The 20,072-nt window shown below is 50.1% G+C and overlaps 1 protein-coding gene across 4 annotated transcripts in view; it reads left to right on the forward strand.

The window, feature by feature from the left end:
* Xkr6 (X-linked Kx blood group related 6) overlaps positions 1-20,072 on the forward strand; it is a 239,177-nt gene that overhangs the window by 166,195 nt on the left and 52,910 nt on the right. The window contains exon 1 of one of the 4 annotated variants that reach the window (XM_017315977.2): positions 5,223-11,085. The exons of 2 other annotated variants lie outside the window; for them this stretch is intronic. In XM_017315977.2, the coding sequence (XP_017171466.1) occupies positions 10,982-11,085 (104 nt within the window). In that variant the 5' untranslated portion in view covers positions 5,223-10,981. Of the gene's footprint in view, positions 1-5,222; positions 11,086-20,072 lie in introns of those variants that run through there. One more of the 4 variants, XM_006518880.4, reaches the window with a different exon arrangement.

Raw genomic sequence — 20,072 nt, forward strand, 5'->3', positions numbered from 1 at the left:
CTGGGCTAAGGCTGGCCTCAGCTGGCCACTGGAGGACAAAGATAGGAACACATTTCTCAGCTTGGTTCACTTTAACCTGCCTTCCCAAGAACTGCAGCTGTGCCAGAGCCCCGGGCAGCCATCTACTGGTATAACTGTACATGCTTGTGTGGGAGCTACAGAAAGGACCAAGCCCCGTTCTCACTCTTGATAGTAGAAGACTGCCTCAGCATCCTGGGTGCTCTTCCAGGGGACCCCGAGAGGTGTCAAGACTTTCACTAGTAAAGTGTGTACCAGGATATCTGAGAGCACCCACAGAAATGCATGTTCTTTGACCTCACCCCCCCAGAGTGGGTCCTGGAGGTCTGAGGGCACAGCTTCAGAACTGCTATCTCTAATTAGTTTGCTAAGTGGTACTAGTGCAGCAGTGGCAATAGAGGGCATAGCGGTGGGGCTAAAGGAGGGGTTCCATTAACATCATTTGGGAGCTCATTTCAACTGCAAAGATACTGGGTCTCACCCCAGACACACTGAATCAGACACTCTGGGAGTGGAGTCCTGCCATCTCTCCCGACACCTTAGTAACTCACATGTACCTGCAGTTTGAGAAGACCCTAGAAGTGCCCCCAGCCTGAGCTGGCGGTGACTTGGGAACCAACAGGAACTTGGAACCTGGGGATGGTGACCTTTGTGTGCTTCCTGGAGAACCTGGTATCCCAAGACCTTGTGAGGCAGACGCAGAAAGTTGGAAGTACTTTGCCCGGGCACAGATCAGATGCATCCCCAGCATCTTGTCGTGGTGACGGAGGAAACAGAACATCTGCTTAGGAGCTCTCGCCTTTGCATTCAGCACAGAGGAAGTTAACCGAGTAAAGCTGTCAGACAGCCGGCTGTTGTCCCAGTAACACCCTGCAGCTGTCAGAGAAGGAAACCCAAGCTTTCAGGCACTGGGCCCCATTCCCCAAGTCTCAAGTGGGCTGTTTGCCAGCTACCTTTACCTTCTGGAAAGAGGAGCACAGAACTGATTCCGTGGGGCTTTGCACGCCTGAACTCACTTTGTAGGATGACCACAGTCTGGTCCCTATTTGAGTTCCTGTTTGCTACAGATATGTGTGTGCCCAACACCGTGATGGGCATTCATGGCCACATTGAAACGGATGCCTCTGGGCTGTCCCCTAGGCTAGGCGATCTATGGCCTCTACAGCTCCGGCCTCTCCACAGGTGTAGACTTGACAGTATGCACAAGCTAGAGCCACATTTGATAGGCTAGCACCGTCATTAGAGCACAGGGATTCCCTGGATTTCTCAGGACTGAGAAAGAAGGCTTAAAATGGGTATTTTAGTTTCATTTCTGTTGCTGTAATGAAATACTCTGACAAAAATCAACTTAGGGAAGAAAGGACCATAATTCCAGGTATAGTCCATCCCTGTGGAAAAATCACAGCAGCAGGACCTTGAGACCGCTTGCTACATCAGTCCATAGTCAAGAGCGGAGAGAAATAAATGCATGCATGTGCAATTGTTTGTGCTCAGCTTGATTCTCTACTCTTACAGTTTGGAGCTTAGGGAATGGTGCCACCCATAGTGGGCTAATTCTTCCCACATCAGTTAACTTACTTAAGACAACCCCCCCCACACACACACACACAAAGATATGCTCACAGGTTAACTCAATGTAGAGGATTCCCGATTGAGATTTGACTCAAGTAATTCTAGGTTGTATCAACTCGACAGATAGACATTACAGCAAACATTTGTCCATAAGTTCCAGGGATCTGCCACTTGCTTGGCTTAGAGCTTCCTGGCTAGTGAATAGGTCCTCAGAGCCTTGACTATGCATCTTCCTGAGGGGACAGCCAAGAGCTCTGCAGTATCTTTCCTGGTTTCTCCAGCCTGTCAGTGGTTCTTTGCAATCCCTCCAAGAAATAGGGAAGGGAGCATGATCTGAAGAGCAGGCAAGACTCTGCCGGAGGTTGTGGATCCTAGGTTGTGGAAACTGAAGCAGACCACAGCCTGCCCCTCCTCAGATATGTATCACATGGGAGGAAAAGGGCTTCAGAGAATGAGACTGGCAGAAATTCTGGGTTTCCTTTCAGCATCTGGCAGTGGGTCTGTCTGTCTGTCTGTCTGGAGCAAGTACTCTCTGCTAAGGAGAGAGCTAGTGCAGAGGTCCTATGGCTGCTCAAATGACTGGAGCTAAGTGAAGGGATGGGTGCCCTAGAGAAAGTGAGGGAAGAAGGAGCGTGTTCAGCCTATTGTAAGGGGCTAGTGTGAGTTAAGGGACGCAGAAAAATGCTCAGATTCAAAGGATAGTCACCCATTGGGAATGCCAACAAGATCCAAAGTCGAGACTCTATATAGCTCCAAAAATAGAAGAACTGGAATCTCCATGTGAAAAACGGAGCCAGGAAGGAGAGATGGTGAAGCGGACCTGAGGTCTCCCTTCACTCTGAAAGATGGTTAGCATCAATAATGAACGAAACTGCACTGGTGTCTCCAGTGGGGGGCCTTTCCTCAGGGTCTCCATAGCAGCTACTAGTCCTACATGGTGACTCTGCCTCCTAGCTGGGGGGTGGGGGGTGAAGTGCAGCACAAAGCTGGTTATGGAACAACTTGAAGTATGTGACTTAATAACCCCTATTGTGTAATATTGTACTACAGGAAAAAAAAGCCCTTAAGCCTGCTTAGTGCCTGCGTTTTCTTCTTTTTAAAAAGGCAGAAAGTCAGTACCTCCATGTGCTCTAGCAGAGCTCCCTCCTCCCGACCCCTGCACCTCCCAAAGCTGTGATTAGGCCAAGGGTCTTGCATTGTGCTTCAGGGAACAGCATGGGGATATGATGGGCGTTCTGGGGGTTTGAGGTGCCAACACCCTCCCCCAAAGCAGGGATAGCTTTAATGCTGAAAATGCAGGGTACAATTAGGCAGGCATTTGTGCCCAGGGCATACAGAGCACCCCATTTTGCTGTCAGGGAAAGATGATTCTCAGAGGTGGTTAAAGGCCCTGACCTCACTACCTGGCCTTTCTTTTCCCTGTTGATAGCACCAAAAGAAGACAGGATTTCTGCTGCCCAGGAGAAAAGTGAAGAGGTTGTGGACAGACAACTGAATGTCTGTGTTTTCTTCTCCACTTCTGAGATGTGCTAGACTCCATTTAGACCCCTGTGCTATTTGACCAAGAGGAGACTGGTGGTTTTCTGGGCCTGCTGGAGTTGGTTCTATGTATAAGGGTCTGAAAGAGCAGTATTGAAAACTTTTAGCAGTAGTCTGTATTTGTGTTTGTGGTATGTATGCTTTGGTGTTCATGTGGGTATGTATATGTGTGCATGCTAGGGCACATGCGTGTGTGTGTGTGTGTGTGTGTGTGTGTGTGCTTGTATACATGTGAATGTGGAAGCCAGAAGTTGATGGCCACTGTCTTTCCCAGTTATCCATCACCTATCCCTTAGAGACAGGGTCTCTGACTAGACCTTGGGTTCAGCAGTTCTCCTAGGCTGTCTGGCCAATGGACTTGAGGGGTCCACTTGGCTCTGTCTCCTCCCAGTGTGGAGGTGATAGATAGAAGGCACAGGCCTTGGCTTTTATGTAGGTCCTGGGGATCTGAAATCCAGTCTTCATTCTTGTGTGGCAGGCACTTTAAGTACCTGAGCTACCCTCCTAATCCCCACAGCCTTGACTTCAGAGGTCTTTATCACCGAGTATTTGCTGGGCATTCCATTCCCATCCTAAGGCTGCATCCAACTCTGGCTCCCAAGATGGCTCTGGCTACTGCTTCCTCCACCAGTCACAGCTCGTGGGTCCGGTAGTCACACCCCAGCTCTGTGAAAAAGACAGCCAGTGTTCCAAAGTCTCTCCAGCCCGAAGTTCCCATAATGCCTCATTCAAGTTCCCACGACCCCATTCTTGGAATGTTGCCTGTCGCCAATTGCCTGACACATGGCCACCAGATTCCCAGCTGGTTGGCACACCAATGCCACAGTGATCTTCTTAATTGGTCAATTGGCTCTTGCTGCTTCCCTGTTGAAATCTTATTGGTAGCTTTCCCTTTGTGCTTAGAAAAAGCCCGACTTCTTAGGCTGGGTTCTGTGTGCTCATTCTGCCTTCCCTGAGACTTTAGGCAGTGGCATATGCTGTCCCTGCTCACCCATGGCCTGTACCTGTAGTTCTCATTCTAGCCCAGAACCAGCATCCCTCCTGAGGATTGAGTGGGTGAGGAGATAAGGGAGGGGAGAACAGCTGGATTTTGAGACAGCTGGTTTTGAGTGTTAGACAAGGTCCTCTGTGACCTTGAGCATACCGTTTGACACCCTGGAATCTTTGTCCCTTATCTGTAAATTGAGACTCACACCTCCCTTCTCGGGAATGTGCTCAGGATCAAATGAGACGATTATGCAAAGATGGCAGCCAGCCCAGCACCTAGTGGGAATTCCGCAGGTTTTCCTTTTCATCCTCTATGTTGATGAGCTTGTTCCTTGATTTTAGGGAAGGCCTGGTGCTTACTGTCCCTGTTCTCCACCCTCTCCTATCTGTGGGGACATCTGCATCTTTCCCTCACACACTAGGTAGTCCTCTTCCAAGGCTAAAGCTTAACAGGATGCCCACTGTCTATGGATAGACAGACTTGAGGGTTCTCTTGGAGAAAAATCTCTGCTCTGCCTCTCTGCCTCTCTGCCTCTCTGCCTCTCTGCCTCTCTGCCTCTCTGCCTCTCTGCCTCTCTGCCTCTCTGCCTCTCTGCCTCTGGCCCGTGGAGTGACTCAGGGGCCCTGTGTGGGAGGAACAAGCTGAAGAGAGTCAGGACAAGTCAGGCCTAGCATGGGGTGGTAAGCATGATCCTAAGTGTCAGATTCAAGGTGCTCATATTCAGGTGTGTACACAGGTACGGCCCTGAAGTAAGAGCCACCTTAAATACTGTACCCCGGACACCTCGTGTCTTACGAGTCCTGACCACAGAAACTTGTGTTTGGAACGCCCCTGACAGCCTCCTCTGCTTATTCTTGGATTCCTTCCAGATTATTCCTGCCATGGGAACTGTCTTAGTCATCATTCTGTTGCTGTGAAGAGACACCGTGACCACAGCAACTCTTATAAAGGAGAGCAGTATGGGCTTTCTTTCGTCCATTATCATCAGGGTGGGGAGCATGGCAGCATGCAGGCAAACATGGTGCTGGAGGAGTAGCTGAGAGCTCTACATCCGGATCCACAGGCAGCAGGAAGAAGGCTTTTAAAACCTCAAAACCCATGCCCAGTGACATACTTCCTCCAACAAGGCCACACCTACTTCCACAAAGCCACACCTCCCTCACACACACTACTGCTCAAGTAGTGTCACTCCCTGATGACTAAGCATTCCAAATATTTGAGCCTGGGGAGCAAGTGTGTGTGTGTGTGTGTGTGTGTGTGTGTGTGTGTGTGTGTGTGTGTGTGTGTGTCTTATTCAAATCATTACAGGAACCCAGGGGAAAGGGACCAAAGGAATGACCATCCTGCGTGTGGTTATTCCTGCCTCTCTGCAGATGCTGGGTATCACAGAATACTCACTCTGTCTCTCACACTCCGATGCTGGAGGCAATTAGGCTTCGATGTGGTCTAGAAGAGGGAGCCTCTGATAGCATCAGTGTCCTAGCAGAAGAGTGGAAGACAGAGAGCTTTCTCTGTCTCTGCATATGAGGACACAGCAAGAAAGCGCTCATCTACAAGCACAAGGTGGCCACCAGTGGGCAGGAAATAGCCAGCCAGAGGCTGGAAGTGATCGTCGGCTGGCAGAAAGTAGCATTCACCAGGAGCTAAATCTATCAGCACCTTTGATCTGGGCCTCTCCGGCCCTAGCTGTGAGAACCCAATATCTTATTGAAGCTTCTCCCATAGTGGTATTCAGTGGTGGCAGCTCATGATGGTTCAGGAGATGCCCTAGAATCTTCCTACCCCACCGACTTGGGTTGCAGAGGACAATGATCCCTTCTGTGCATGAACCTAGTAGCCCAGGATTTCCCTTTTGCTGAGTGGGCACAAGAGAGGCAGTGAGGGACCCCACATCCAGGAAACTGCATGAGCTGTCCTCGCTTCTATGAAATCTCCTGTCCAGGGATCCACAAAGCAGTCAGAGCCCATGGGAATCCATGAGCAGAGGTTACCCCTCGGGGTGTAGAGAAGCTTGAAGTGTGGTCTCAGCTCATCAGAGGAACTGGCTCTGCACTCAGATTAATGCTGAAATGTAGAGCTGACTTTGATAAGAGACTTTCGTCTGCTGAACTACAACCTTGCTGGATGCCAGGTTGTTGCTTCCTCTGGTGATCTGTTTTTAGCTGTGGATGTTCAGGCTTCAAGATGACCCTGTCCAGAGAAACTCAGCCCTGGTCTCCTGGGGGAGAGTGATTTCCTAGGAGGTTCGTCCTCCCATTTGATTAAACCAAAGATAACTCCACACAAACCACCCAGAAGGATGGTCCTAGTGCCTTAATTGCATTAGTACCTATGCCAGAATCTGATCTGAGTCCTGGGCTTCGGTCCTCTGTCCCCCAAGACTTCTCACAGATGGCTCAGACAGAACATTCCTTTTCTAGATAATTTGGCCTGGGCATGATCCAAATGGGGCTGCTATCTCATGAAGTAACCTGCAGAGCCTAACCCAGGCTATTTTGAGGTTTAAGGGTGAGGTAAGCAGCACCATAAGCTCTTTTAGATGCTCTAGCCTGCCTCAGATTAGAGGGTCAAAAAGAGCAAGAGACCTATCCGCAGCACACAGCACGCAGCTAGGCCAACACACATTTAAAATCACCATGAGTTTCTTCTCTTGGTTTTAATGTAGTAAATATATATCAAAGTTTAATCACTGTTTTTTTTTCCATGATGCCTGGTTCATGTTTTAAAAACTTTAATAACACAGGTGGCCAGTTTTAGCATTGACGTATTTGTCGGCTCGAGTTCTTGGGGTATAAGTGAATGACTAATCTGTGTCCCTGTCTTCTGGTCTGGCTTAACCTATGGGGAGAGGCCTATCCAGAACCCTGCCAGATGCCTCCCCCACTGTGACAATGGGTGGCCAAGAGCTTGGGAGCCAACCGTGCTGCTTGGAGACGGGGTAGGGTGTCGCATCTCACAGCAGGTGTTCTCTCCATCTGTCCTGCCAACCGTGCACCTTCCTTCCTGTTGGGAGCAAAGCCATCTGCATCCCGGAGCTGCACGTCTGTCTGTGGAGGCTATGAGAGGCTGGCAATTGGATCTCCCCAGCCACCCAGAGCCTTCCTCGGTGAGGAAGAGACACCAATGGACTGAGCTCAAGGTCCCCCAGACTCTGGGATGCAGGGAGGCTTCAGAGCGGCTTTGGGTCCTTCTGTCTCAAGGCATAGATACTTTTTGAGATGTTGACTTAGGGATTAATGTAAGGAGGCTGAAGGACTAGACAGACTGATGGAGTCCTGAGCAGACATTTTAAAGGGGTGACTTCCCTGTGAGCTGGATGACCCCAATAACAATGAGTGAAGTTGGGAAGGTAGTATCAGGGGACCAGGATACCTGGCAGGGGGTAGTATTGGACATTCCAAGAAGGCTGTCTGGTTGCTGCATAGGATCTCAGCATGCTCTTGACCCTAAACAGCTTTGCAGGTCCTCATTTGTGGAATGAAATAATTCCGCTCTCCTTTGTCACAATGCAGAGGAACCAACACCATGGGAGTGACCGTCAACTGTAGTCACCGGTGCCAGGGGTTGGGGGAAAGACATATGCTTTCCATCAGAGGATGATCTTTGTAGCTGGACGGGGTTGCTCCATCCTGTAGAGGAGAGGATGGTGTGGTTCAGGCCGCAGTGGCATGCATGCATCCTAAAGCCTTCTGTCTTAAACAGGTCTTTCTCCTGGTTGGTGGGATAATATGGTAAGCCACCATCATCTTCCTGTGAGTCAGTTTGGTCTGCGTTTCAGGAAGGACTAAGTATCTTAGGAGGCCTCAAGGTATCGGTGGGGTAACCACTCTTCCTAGACCAGGACCCCAGGTGTCACTCTGCCCTTGTTACAGTGGACAAAGGGGAAACCTCTCTGTATCCCGACTTCTTATTATAAAATAGAGTCACGTTCAGCACACAGACATCTCTCTGGGCGTCTCCTGGGAGAAGCAGAGCCATACAGCCTCCCAGCTTAGCTGTTGGCCATTCCAAGACTGTAGGCGCCTGCTTACTTCATGACTTGGTTTACCTATAAAATAAGACCATGATGTCACATTCCTCATAGGTAACAGGAAGTGAGTCCATTCTCATGACACACGTAGACTCATCAGAGTCTTTATTCCATAAGTGGCAGGAGAGCTTGAAGAGGCAGGGAGAAGCCTGGCGCACTCCTAGAACCCAGCACTTGGGAGACTGACGCAGGAAGATGGTGGGTTCAAAGCCAGTCGGGCTATATAGTGAGACTGTCTCCCCCCCTCCCCCCAAAAATATATAAAAGCAGGAGACAATCTTGAGAAAGAATAATGAAGTTAAAGAATTACGTGTCCTCTTTCTATACATTATCAGGGCAGAAGTCTTAGAAGTATGTGCGTGGTGTGATATGTTTTGCATGCGCGCACTGTGTGTGTGGAATGGTGTTTGTGTTACATGTGTTAAGTGTGAGAGTGTTATGTTTTATGTGTGTATGGTGTTTATATGAGTGTGTTGTGTATGTGATTCATGTACCCATCCATGTACATGCACATAGACTAGAGAAGACATCAGGTCCCTTGATATATTAGTGTCCACCTTACTACTCGGAGACAGAGTGATGGTTTGAATAATCATGGCCCCCACAGGCTTACATATTTGAATGCTTAGTCACCAAGGAAGTGATGCTATTTGAGGATTAGGTGGCATGAGCTTGTTGGAGGAAATGTGTCACTGGGAGTGGGCTTTGAGGTTTCATAAGTCCATGGCAGGCCAAGTCTGTCTGTCCATCCATCCATCCATCCATCCATCCATCCATCCATCCATCCATCCATCTTTCTATCAGCTACCTGCCTGTGGATGAGGATGTAGCTCTCAACCACTTCTCCAGCACCATGTCTGCCTGTGTGCCACCATGCTCCCTGCCATGATGATAATGGGCTAAACCTCCGAAAACGTAAGCAAATCTCCAGTTAAAAGTTTTCTTTTATAAGAGTTGCCTTGGTTGTGGTGTCTCTATAGAACAGAACAGAACAGAACAGTGACTAAGGCGCAGAGTCTCTCACTGAGCCTGGGACATGGCTGGGAACCATCCAGCCACAACGATCCTTCTATCTCCACTTTTTATTGCACTGGAGTCAGAGGACAAACCCAGCTTTTTATATCAGTGTTAGGGCCCACCCAAGCTCAGGTCATCTCCTTGCCCAGCAAGCATTCCCAACTGCTGAGCCCTTGTTCCACCCCAGAACTAAATTCTGCAACATACCTGGGCAACAGGTATTTGACAAAGGTGCCAGGGAAATTGAATTGGGGATAAACATATTTTTGAGTAAATGTTGCTGAAATCAGTGGATATCCAAATACAAAAGAATGAGATGTAGTGCACACAGACTAACTCAGGGTGCATCATAGACACAGATGCAAAACTGATAAGGCATGTGGAATAAAACGAAGGGGAAAATCTTCATAGCCTTAAGTAAGGCAGAATCTCAGACATGGCATCAAAGCACAGGTGACAGTGGGACAGTCACGTTTGACTCTATCAAAATCAAAAGCTTTTGTCCGTCAAAGAACGCCACCCAATAGACAAAGAGGCAGTCGACAGAGTGAGAGACAATGCCCTGCAAACCACATATTTGACTAAAAATTTGTATCCAGAATAGTGCATTTTTTAAATGGATGGACATGATACCTCTCTTCAGGACTTATTATAGTTTATGTGCCTGAGTGTTTTGGCTATACATATGTATGTGCTCCATATGCATGCAGTGCCTGAAGAGGCCACAAGAGGGCATCAGATTCCTCAGGAACTAGTGTTAAGAGGCCTGGTGGGGCATCAATGGGAGGAGAGGCCCTTGGTCCTGTGAAGACAAGATGCCCCAGTGTAGGGAAATGCCAGAGTGGGGAGGCAGGAGTGGGTAGGTGGTAGAACACCCTCCTAGAAGCAGGGGGAAGGGGAATGGGGGAGGGTTTCTTTTTGGGAGGGGACTGGGAAAGAGGACAACATTTGAAATGTAAATAAAGAAATTATCCAGTTTAAAAAAAAAAGAAGTTGTGAGCCACCTGATGCAGGAAACTGAACCCATATCCTTGGCAGAGCAGTAAGTGCTCTTAACTGCTGAGCCATCTCTTTAGCCCTCAAGAGCTATTAATAGCAGAGAAAGTATCCACTTTATAAATGAACAAAAGACTCCAATAAACCTCTCTCCGAATAGGAATTTCTCTCAGACATACTAACAGCCACTGAGAGAATGCAAAGGTGCATCTTTAACATCTTTAGCCTCACTGGCCCTTAGAAATGGATGCAGGAAATAAAAACGCAATAGCAACTTAGGCAAAAATGCAGAGAATTGGAACCCCTGTACATTGTTGATGGACTATCAATGGCACAGCCATGATAGAAATGCCTGGTAGCTCTTCAGACAATTAAACGTAGAGTTAACCTAGGAAATCCCAGTTGAGTAAATACCCAGGAGAGATGAAAACATACATCCGTACAAAATTCTGTCCATGACATTCACGCTTCAACATCCATGAGGAAACAATAACCATCCCTCAGGTTGGTGACCTAAGCCTATGATGCGAAGAATAGTGCATTTTTTAAATGGATGGATATGATACCTCTCTTCAGGACTTATTATAGTTTATGTGTCTGAGTGTTTTGGCTATACATATGTATGTGCTCCATGCAGCGGTAAAAATGAGCGGGCGCTGACATGTGATACCCAGTGGTGGACCGTGCAGGCACAGTGCTACGCTATGTATCCCATGAGTCTTTGCGCACAGTGCTACGCTATGTATCCCATGAGTCTTTGCTGTATCTAGGATGTGCTAAGCAGAGCAGGAGGCACATTTGTGAACAGGGAGCCATTTCTAATGGGTCAGCACCGAGGCTGCGGTGATGGAGCAGGATCCCAAGAATGCGCGGAGGCAGCGGCACCGCACACCTGCAGCTCCAACGAATGCAGCTGCTGTGTAAGGTGGAGGAGTGGGTTCAGATCACTCAGCGTTTCCCACAACGAGATGAGCAGAAATGCACAGGATTGTGGGAGCCACGCAGCCCTCATAATGGCATGGTGGCTTAGACTGGTTGGGCACATGCCTAAAACAAAAGATTCTGACACTTCTTTTTTCCATGTTTACTGGGTGTAATATGCATGTATGTATATTATATAATACTGTAGATATCCAGACCTCGGGCTACCCTACCAAAGAGGATTATCCCCAGTGGGCTCTCAATTGAACTCGGGACCCTTTTGAGGGGAGGTGGGCTGAGCCATGAGGTGAGGGTGAGGTCTCTGGGAAGTGAGAGGTGTAGGGGAGCCCATGTGACAGACCTTGAACTGCATGTAGGGGAATAGACACCTGTGTTGATGGCTCTCCTCCTCCTGCTGCCACTGTCCAAGATGTCAGCTTCTCCTAGTTCCTTGAAGAAGGGGTAGGGAAATAAATTTCCTATTCTCACCCTCAGTTACACCATTCCTCCCTGATTCCAAGAGCCCGATCAAGCTTAGAGTCCACATACTTAGCCCAGACCAGGCAAAGAGAAAAAACATCACTCCTTCCACCCGCCAAGAACACCATGTGGGTGTTTCCCTGAATGAGCCCTGTGTGGTTGGTCCCTTTGCTGGGTTGTGGCTGGTAAGCAGGGCCAGCAGGAGACCTCAGGAGTCACTGCTCAAGGGGCAGGTGAGATCTGATACCGCATGTCCGTCATCAGCTCTGGGGGTGGGGAGAGGTCACAGGCCATGTAAAGTAGCCTTTCCATTTGACCGGGAGGACGCCTGGGATCAGAAGTTGGGAATGTCTGTAAATGAGCAGGGGCTGGTGGGAGTGAAAGCTAATAGAGGTATCTGGATGCAGTGTGCCAGGGGCCACAACTGTTATCTGAGTTGATACTGTCCTTGCTAGAGTCTGCCCAGAGTTGTCTTGATGCTCCATCCTTCTCTGAACTGTTGGCTGGCTCTTGCCTGGGCAGAGAGCAGCGCTTGCCCCATGGGCTCTGTACCCCAGGTAACTCATGTCCCCACTCCCTTTCCCTTTCCCATCCTGGCATGATGTCCTGTAAGTATTTACTCCTTTGCCTACTGTATGCTCCGAGTGGAACCTGAGTTCCAAGGGTGGGCACCTGGAATGCTGAATGCTCCAGACTTCAGCACGCTGGTTCAAGACCAGCCTAGGAGTATTTCCCAGCTGTCCTGGGAAAACTGACGTGACTCTGCTTAATCCTTGAATGCACAAAAGGCAAGAGAACTGTGAACCCCAATGCCCCCCCCCCACACACTCATCCAGCTGTGTGACTTTGGACAAGTGACTTAGCATCTCTGTGCCTCTGCTTTCTCTGGTGCAGATTGGCGTGACAAGAGAAGCTGCCTGGTGGAGCAAGTGCGAGGGCTGGGCAGGGTGGCATGTGAGAAATGTCTAGCAAGTCACCTGCCTCTGCAGTTGCTCCTGGGGTGACCTTGGAGGGAAGAGCTTGGCCGAGGGTCCTCAGCGCTTGCCAGCAGTATCATATGTGGTTGCCGGCTCAGGTTTTTTCCTAATGTGCTGAAATGCAAAGGGGTGAATTATTCATATCTCTGTCTGAGGGAGAGCCCGGGTCTCCTGTTCTGTGCTTAACATGGAGTTTAGACCCCAGGAAGGGCCAGGTCAGCCAGTCCTGTAAGAACTCAGAAAGGGAATCCTGGAGGTTTATAGCCCCATTTTACATATGAGGTGACTGAGGCCCAAGGTGGAGATGCTACTCCTGTCTTCTGTGAGGATGACAGAGAAGGCAAGGGTGTGTGTGGTCCTCACACAGCTTTGCTCCTCCACCTAGGGCTGCAGGCTCAGGCGGGGCTCTCAGCTTCTGATGGCTCCCAGGAGGAACAGGTGCAGCCTTCTGCCTGGGGCCCCTGGAGAGAGGGAGTCCTCCTGCACACGGTCAGGAAAGAAGAAGCCCTACCACACTGCCTTCCATGGGGTTTTCTGGTATCCTGGGGGCTCAGAGCTTTGGGGAGCCCCTATATGGCCCACTGGCCAGGCTGAGACAACCTAGAAGCAAGGGCTGCTGGCAGACAGTAGGAAGGTCCCACCTTATCTGTTCCCAAACTACTATACCTCTAGTCCCCACCCATCTATCCAACCAGGCTTGTCTGCATTATCCTGTCTAGGGAAGGAGGAGGCATGGAACAGCCTGGGGAAAGTGGGAAGAGGATGAGGTAGGGCCCCAGATAGGGACAGGGCTGAGATGTGAGCCCCTCCTTGGGCTCTACCTCTTCCTGGCATCTTCCTTACTCCAGGAACCTCTGGTGCTTGTGGGAAAACACAGTCCATAAATTCTGGTCCGTGTGCTTGGGGGACATGGTGCCGTTTGCTCCATTGTTCTCATCTGTAAAATGGGAACAGCTTTGAATGTGCTACATGGAGGACAGTCACTCTATTAGAAGAACAGTGTCTCCATTGGCATTAGGTCCTTTGTGGCTGGGCAAACCCTGGCTCTATTCGTGGCTTATGGGGGTCCTAACTGCCTTTGTTTTAGGGCATGTCCATGAACAGTTATGTCCCCCTGGATGCAGGAACAGGGGGGATGAACCCCTGCATAGGAGCCTCGGCCAGAGCCATGCTTTGCTGCTAGAGGTCCCCACTTCCCCTTTGCAGGAGGATCTCAAAGGCGGAATATGGTGTGGACCTGGAGAGGTAGGGGGACACAGCCACATGGAGGTGGTACCAGAAAAGCCAGAGGACAGAGGCACACAGGGAAACATGGAAACTGCTAAGCGGCCATGGTTTCTTGTTTTGTTTTTGTCTTATTTTGAGACCAGGTCTGTGGTAGCCGGGGATGACCTTGAACTTGTGATTTTCATGCTGAAGTCATTTCCTCAAGCCCAGATCCAGGGGTCTCTTCCCAATGGAAGTGCGAGCATTTGAGTTGAGTTAGGTGATGCCTTTGCTGTGGCCGGTCCCACCCCTACTCTCGTGGCTCCACAGTGTTGATGAGGTTGTCCAAAGCCAGCCGAGGGGACCTCAGTTACTGAGCAGTGAGAGCTCTTGGTGGGAGCAGAGAGAGGGGGACTGAGGTGGGATCCGGCCTTTTCTGGAACACAGGAGGCCATAGGCATGTTTACCCTCCGTTTCCTGAGGTTGCACAGTGCTGTTCTCAACCCATGCCCCGGGCCACTGGGATTAGCTACCATCTCATGTCTGCTCTCTGGTTTGTTCACCCTAAGCCCCACCCCAGCTCAGCTAATAGCAGGACTGGGAGAAAAGGACTAAAAATAACTCTGGTTTGATGCAGTGCACACAGGGGCTGAGCTGGCAGCTGGCCCCTCCACCTTCCCTCCACGACGACAGCTCCTCAGCTGGTGTGTGTGTGTGTGTGTGTGTGTGTGTGTGTGTGTGTGTCTGCGCATGTGTGTGTTTCACGAGTGCATCAGCCTGGCTGTTGAGGGTTCTAGAATCCACCTTCATTTTCAGGAGAGAGCCTGTGGTCCTGACTCCTGTGGTCCTTTGCAGAGCTGACTTGGTGGCTGTTCCTGGCAAGGCTCTTGATCCATCTAGACCTGGCCTCTGGCATAGTTTTGAGGGGGTTGGGAGGTGAGACTTAGGCACAGTTGTTCTGAGAACACAATCACTAGCTCTGGAGGTTCATGGCTGCAGCCCTGCGCTTGGAGCAGAGGGACCTGGACCAGCTTCCTCTCTTACATGGTCCTCTTGTCTCCGATTGCTGAGTGCCTACTGATGTTCAGCCCACCGCTGCCTGCCCCGACTCAGCCCTTGGCCCACTCCAGCTATCCATCTCTGGGAACACGTGTTGCCCATGCTCAAGTTCAAGGTTGCTGGCATCTACTAGTTGTAGCAGCTTTCTGTCAGAGGGGACACAAGGCTCGCCCTGGCACACTGACAGCCCATGTACTCCACGTTCCTAGATGCTCCCTCCTTGGGAGTTGAAATGTGGCAGAGAGGCAGCTCTGTGCACAGGTGACTCCAGTGTGGGGCGAGTGTGCAGTGAGGGTAGGGAGAGCTGTGGGAGCATGGAGAGGGGCTTGCATGGTGGACACAGGCATGCCACACAGCCATGCAGAGTGGCTTGAATCTGACTGTCTTGCAGGGCAGGCCATTCTACTCTCTGGACTTCACCTTGGGGCTGATAGATGATCATAGTGTTGTTCAAAGGAGTGAAGGAGGTGTGTGTGTGTGTGTGTGTGTGTGTGTGTGTGTGTGTGTGTGTGTGTACACATGTGTTTAACATGGAAGGGGCTATACTGGAGACTGGTGGGGAGATACCTCTCCTTAGACGACGCAGATCTGAGAATGCCACACTTTCAAGCCACTGTGACAAGTCAGATTTCCCAAATCAGCCTGCACAGGTGGGGAACTATAGCAGCATGGATCGGGCTGGAGGGAGGCAAGACCTGGCAAGTTGAGGAACCAGTGAGCTCAGGTGCTTTGGTGACCATTAGCTCAGCCATTTTTCAAGAATGAAGACTTTGGCCACGTGTGGCGGCATACTCCCTTTAATTCCAGTACTTGAGAGGCAGAAACGGATGGATCTCTGAGTTCAAGGCCAGCCTGGTGTGTTCCAGGCCAGCCAAGACTATACTGTGAGAACCTGTCTCAAAAAACCAAAACCAAAACCAACCAAACAACAACAAAAAAACGAATGAACAAACAAGGCAAAACAAAACCAAAAAATAAACAAAATGAGGACAGGGTATCATATAATCTGGAGACCACTTTCCCCTCTCAATCAGCTGCTAAATAAGGAGGGCCTGCTTATGGTCAAGTTCCTTGGAGAGGCCTCACGGCACGGCATGGTTTTTTGGCTTACCTCTGAATCTGTCCATCTTCCTTGTGGAGGCCATGAAAACAATGAGAAGCCAGGAGCAGGAACTTTGTGGGCAGCAGGGGACAGGCAGCTCTCTTCCTCAGCAATCCAGACTTGCTGTGGATAAAAGGCTGTGCAGATGTGACTGTGTCTCCATGCTTCTGTAGGAATGTATGTTTTGAGGAGTGTATTTGAGTGTGTGTGTGTGTATTCTCTGTAGACAGTCCATGTAGAGTGTGATGTGGGAACATTCACATTTGGAACAGCGCAGCATGTGTGCTCTGTATGGATATTGTGCATGGCACTGTACATGGGTATTGTATATGGACTTGTGTATGGGTATTGTATATGGATATTGTATATGGGTATTGTGTATGAGTGTTGTGTGTGGATATTGTATATGGATATTGTGTATGAGTGTTGTATATTGGTATTGTGTATGGGTGTTGTGTATGGATATTGTGAACACTCTCTGTGGAGTGTCCAGTGGGGAGTGGGCATGCTTCAGGTGTGCATATGTGTGTGGAAGAATATGTGCATCGCACCTGCGTGGGACAAGGGCAGAGCCACCTCGGGTAGCCCTGCAGGCATGGCTGCATGTTCAGATGTACACAGCACAAAGGCATTTTCAAAGCAGCAAGGAACCCTGCAGGTAGATACTTATTATTAACTTTGGAGGAAAATCCTGTTCTGCCTTTGAGGTTGTCTTGCTGGGTCTTTCCAGAAAGAGACTAAACAAACAGCGCTTGCCAGCAAAAGGTCAGCTTGCTGTCCCACAGGTTGCATTGCTGATGGTGGCAACCTTAGACAGACCATAAGACCTGCATACTGCTGTGGCCTTGGGCTTCAGAGGCCTCCAGTTCCAGGGCTCGGGGGTTAGTAGGGAATGCTGTGCCTGCTGGCCTGATCAGCTCAGACTTTTAGTCAAAGCTGAGGCTCTCACAGAAAGCCCCAGAATCTTGGAACACAGTACCTCCAACCTTCTCCCAGCCTCCATAGCTCCCAGCAGCCTAAGGAACATCCAGACAGCTTGGCCATGCAGATTGAAGGCTCTCCAGAGAGGAGGCTAGGCCTGGGGCCCCCACCCTTCTATTTCTGTCCATTGTTGATGCCCTACAGGGTCTTCCTGTGTGCTGGATACTGGTAGGGACTGAGGATGCATGGGGGTGGGGGGAGTGTAGAAAGCTGGACTGGGTCCTGCCCTTGGATCTTAGGACACCACAGGGAAATCACATCTTAATCTTAGATAAGTTGGATCTTCAGCAAGTCTCAAGTTCATGTACATCATCTGGGTGACTTCTTTTGGTCCTTTAACTAAGCTCTCTCATCTCCAAAGGAAGGTCATGATGCTAGACTCATGAAGGTAATATAAACAGACCAGAGGGCTGCCATGTGCTACGCACTCCTAACTGGTGGGGCCAGCTCTCATGACTGTACACCAGGTCCCCTGTTACTGTCACCAAGTACAACTTACAGGTGGTTCTGCAGCTACAGCAGGAGTGACATGTAGGACAGCCTGAGGTAGGAGGAAAGGTCCCTTCTACCACCTGATGTTGAGTACTGCCACAGGAACCTTCCTTGGTGTGTGAGAGACCTGATTTTGGGTGGCCTAGCCACTGTAGCAGCAGAGACAATGATTAGGACCTCGCCTGACTCCAGTTCTGACAAACCATCCTGAAAGAGTCGATCTCATAGTGATGCAGACCCTAAGGGGACAGGCTGGAGCTGGCAGCTTGGAGTGGATTCTCTGATCCCTCCTGTTGCCTTGAAGTTGGAGCAACTGCTTGTATCGGTGACACCAGCCAGCAAGGGAACAATGTGGTTTGCTGGTGAGGGGCTCGCTAACCTATTGCAAAGGGGCAATGGTTGGTGTCTAAGCTCCCAGTTGCCATGTGCAAGATCCCTGTGTCCTGGATAAGTGGGTCTTCAGGTTGGCCAGGGGTGTTTCAGGGCCTGGTCAGACCTTGGAGCCCCTTGATTATTTGCTTTAGTGCTTGCTCTGCTTCCAGGCTGGCTGTTTGTAGGTGCTCTGAGGAGAAAAGCAGGTGCCTCCTCTGCAGAGCTCAGTTTGCACCCAGATGGCCTGTTCTGTCACAACGGGTCACAGGAATTCAGGGTCTTCCATAATCTCCACTCAGCCTCTGTTCAGCAAATTTCCAGTGGCTCCCTGGGGATGTATGGCCCCTGATTGACCCACGGTCTCTAGAAACAACAACAGTAACTACAGGGATGGAACCTAGAGACAGACATTCATTGCACTGATGACAGAGAAGGGAGGTAGACCTGGGGCACCCGAACTCTCTTGTTTCCCCTCCCTCTCTTCCCTTCCTTTTTCTACATTAACTTTCCCGTTCCTGCTCTGCCTGCCTGCCTGCCTGCCTGCATTCCTTCCTTCCTTCCTTCCTTCCTTCCTTCCTTCCTTCCTTCCTTCCTTCCTTCCTTCCTTCCTTCCTGCCTGCCTGCCTGCCTGCCTGCCTGCCTGCCTGCCTGCCTGCCTGCCTGCCTTCCTTCCTTCCTTCCTTCCTTCCTTCCTTCCTTCCTTCCTTCCTTCCTTCCTTCCTTCCTTCCTTCCTTCCTTCCTCCCCCTTCCTTCCCTTTCCCTTTCCACTCCACTTTGACTTTGTGACAGTTTGGATTACAAAATGCTTTCACTTTACAGTTGTGTTGTGTGAAATCACTCCACACATGTCACCGTATTTAGAATTTTGAGTTCTGATCTCTTCCTGGGCTGGCAAAGTGCAGTTCCACCCACTCTCTATGCTGGGCAGTGGGCAGTGAGCTACAGTGCACAGTCAGCCACAGCCACCAGAGAAACAACCTAAGTTCTGTAATGCATTACACTGCCAGGCTGTGAGCTCCAGTATCTGGTGCATTTTGGTTTATGATACTTTCGGAGACAAGGAGATGGACTTGCATTGTTAAGTGTTGAGCATCTCTACAATGGCATAGGGATCTGCCATGCACTGAGACCCTGGTCCCTGCCAGGACAGACCCTCCTTTAGCAAGATGCACATGGAAGCACACACTTCCTTGAGGCCTCTAGCTGCAAGTTAAACTCACTAGGACTCACAAACACGTTCCGGGTCTTCCTTGGTTGCATCTAGTTGGGAATCCCTTGCTTGGCCCTTTGAAGTCCTGCAAAAAGCCAAGGTCAGGCAATAGTGGGCCAACTCTATGACCTGTAGGTAGGGTGGAGCCCCAATCCCAGGCACTGAAGAGATGGCATCCTAAGAGCTTCTTGGTCTCCAGAGATAGGAGATGGTCAAGCACTGGGTCCTAGAGACAGACAGTTCCTAGAGGAAGAACTTTGAGACCCTGGGTACTTTGAGGAGGCTGAAGACCAAGCTGGGGTCCCAGCCTCTCTGTGAATGAGCCAGATGGGTTCCTAGAGGTGGGCTTCCAAGCAAAGCAGTTACTAGGTGAATGTGCAGGCTAGTCATCATTAGCTAAGACCACTCAGTTTGCACCACTGTCCACACAGATAGCAAGATGGTCTCCCCTCCAGAGCTAGTTTGGTTCAAAAGGGCAAGCCTTCTAGGATGAGACTGTTGTCGGGCCAGTTCCTCTTGATGGCCTAATAGTCCATAGCAATTTATTCCAGGTAGGGGGCCCCAGAGGTGCGAAAGTATCCCACAGTAATCTTGCTCTAAGCCATGTGGAGTCATCTTCCAGGCCAGTCTCTAGGGTTAGGTTCAAACATTTTGTTCAAGAGCGAGTGGAGCTGTATGGGGTGTTGGTGGTAAGCCTCACTTGCACCTTCCGAATGTTTTCTTGCCTGCGGGGCCCTCTGCTGTCCTTGGACGTGGAGTTATGAGTTCCCAAGCTCTGACCTGTGCTGTAGGCAGGGGGCTGTGGACTTGTCCCTGGCAGGGCTGGAAGCACTGCCTCCTTTCTCTGCTGCTTCACTCTCCCTCTCAACCCTACTGTAGAGCTCTCCTGAACTCTACTGCATTCCTGCATGGTTCTCTCTTCTCCTGTCCTGTCTGTCTCTCCCGTAGGTCGAGTCCGTCCCTTTCCTCTCTCCCGAGAGTTGGGCAGATTCCTATTCTGTCAAATCTTTCTCTGACTCGTCACTATTTCTGCCACTCAATTAGACGTCATTTTCCTTTGACAAACTAACTTCACCTTCTTTGGGGTGAAAGGTGTGTACTAAGGGTGTGT

Source organism: Mus musculus, chromosome 14 (assembly GCF_000001635.26).
Source record: "Mus musculus strain C57BL/6J chromosome 14, GRCm38.p6 C57BL/6J".
NCBI classification, from domain to species: Eukaryota; Metazoa; Chordata; class Mammalia; order Rodentia; family Muridae; genus Mus; species Mus musculus.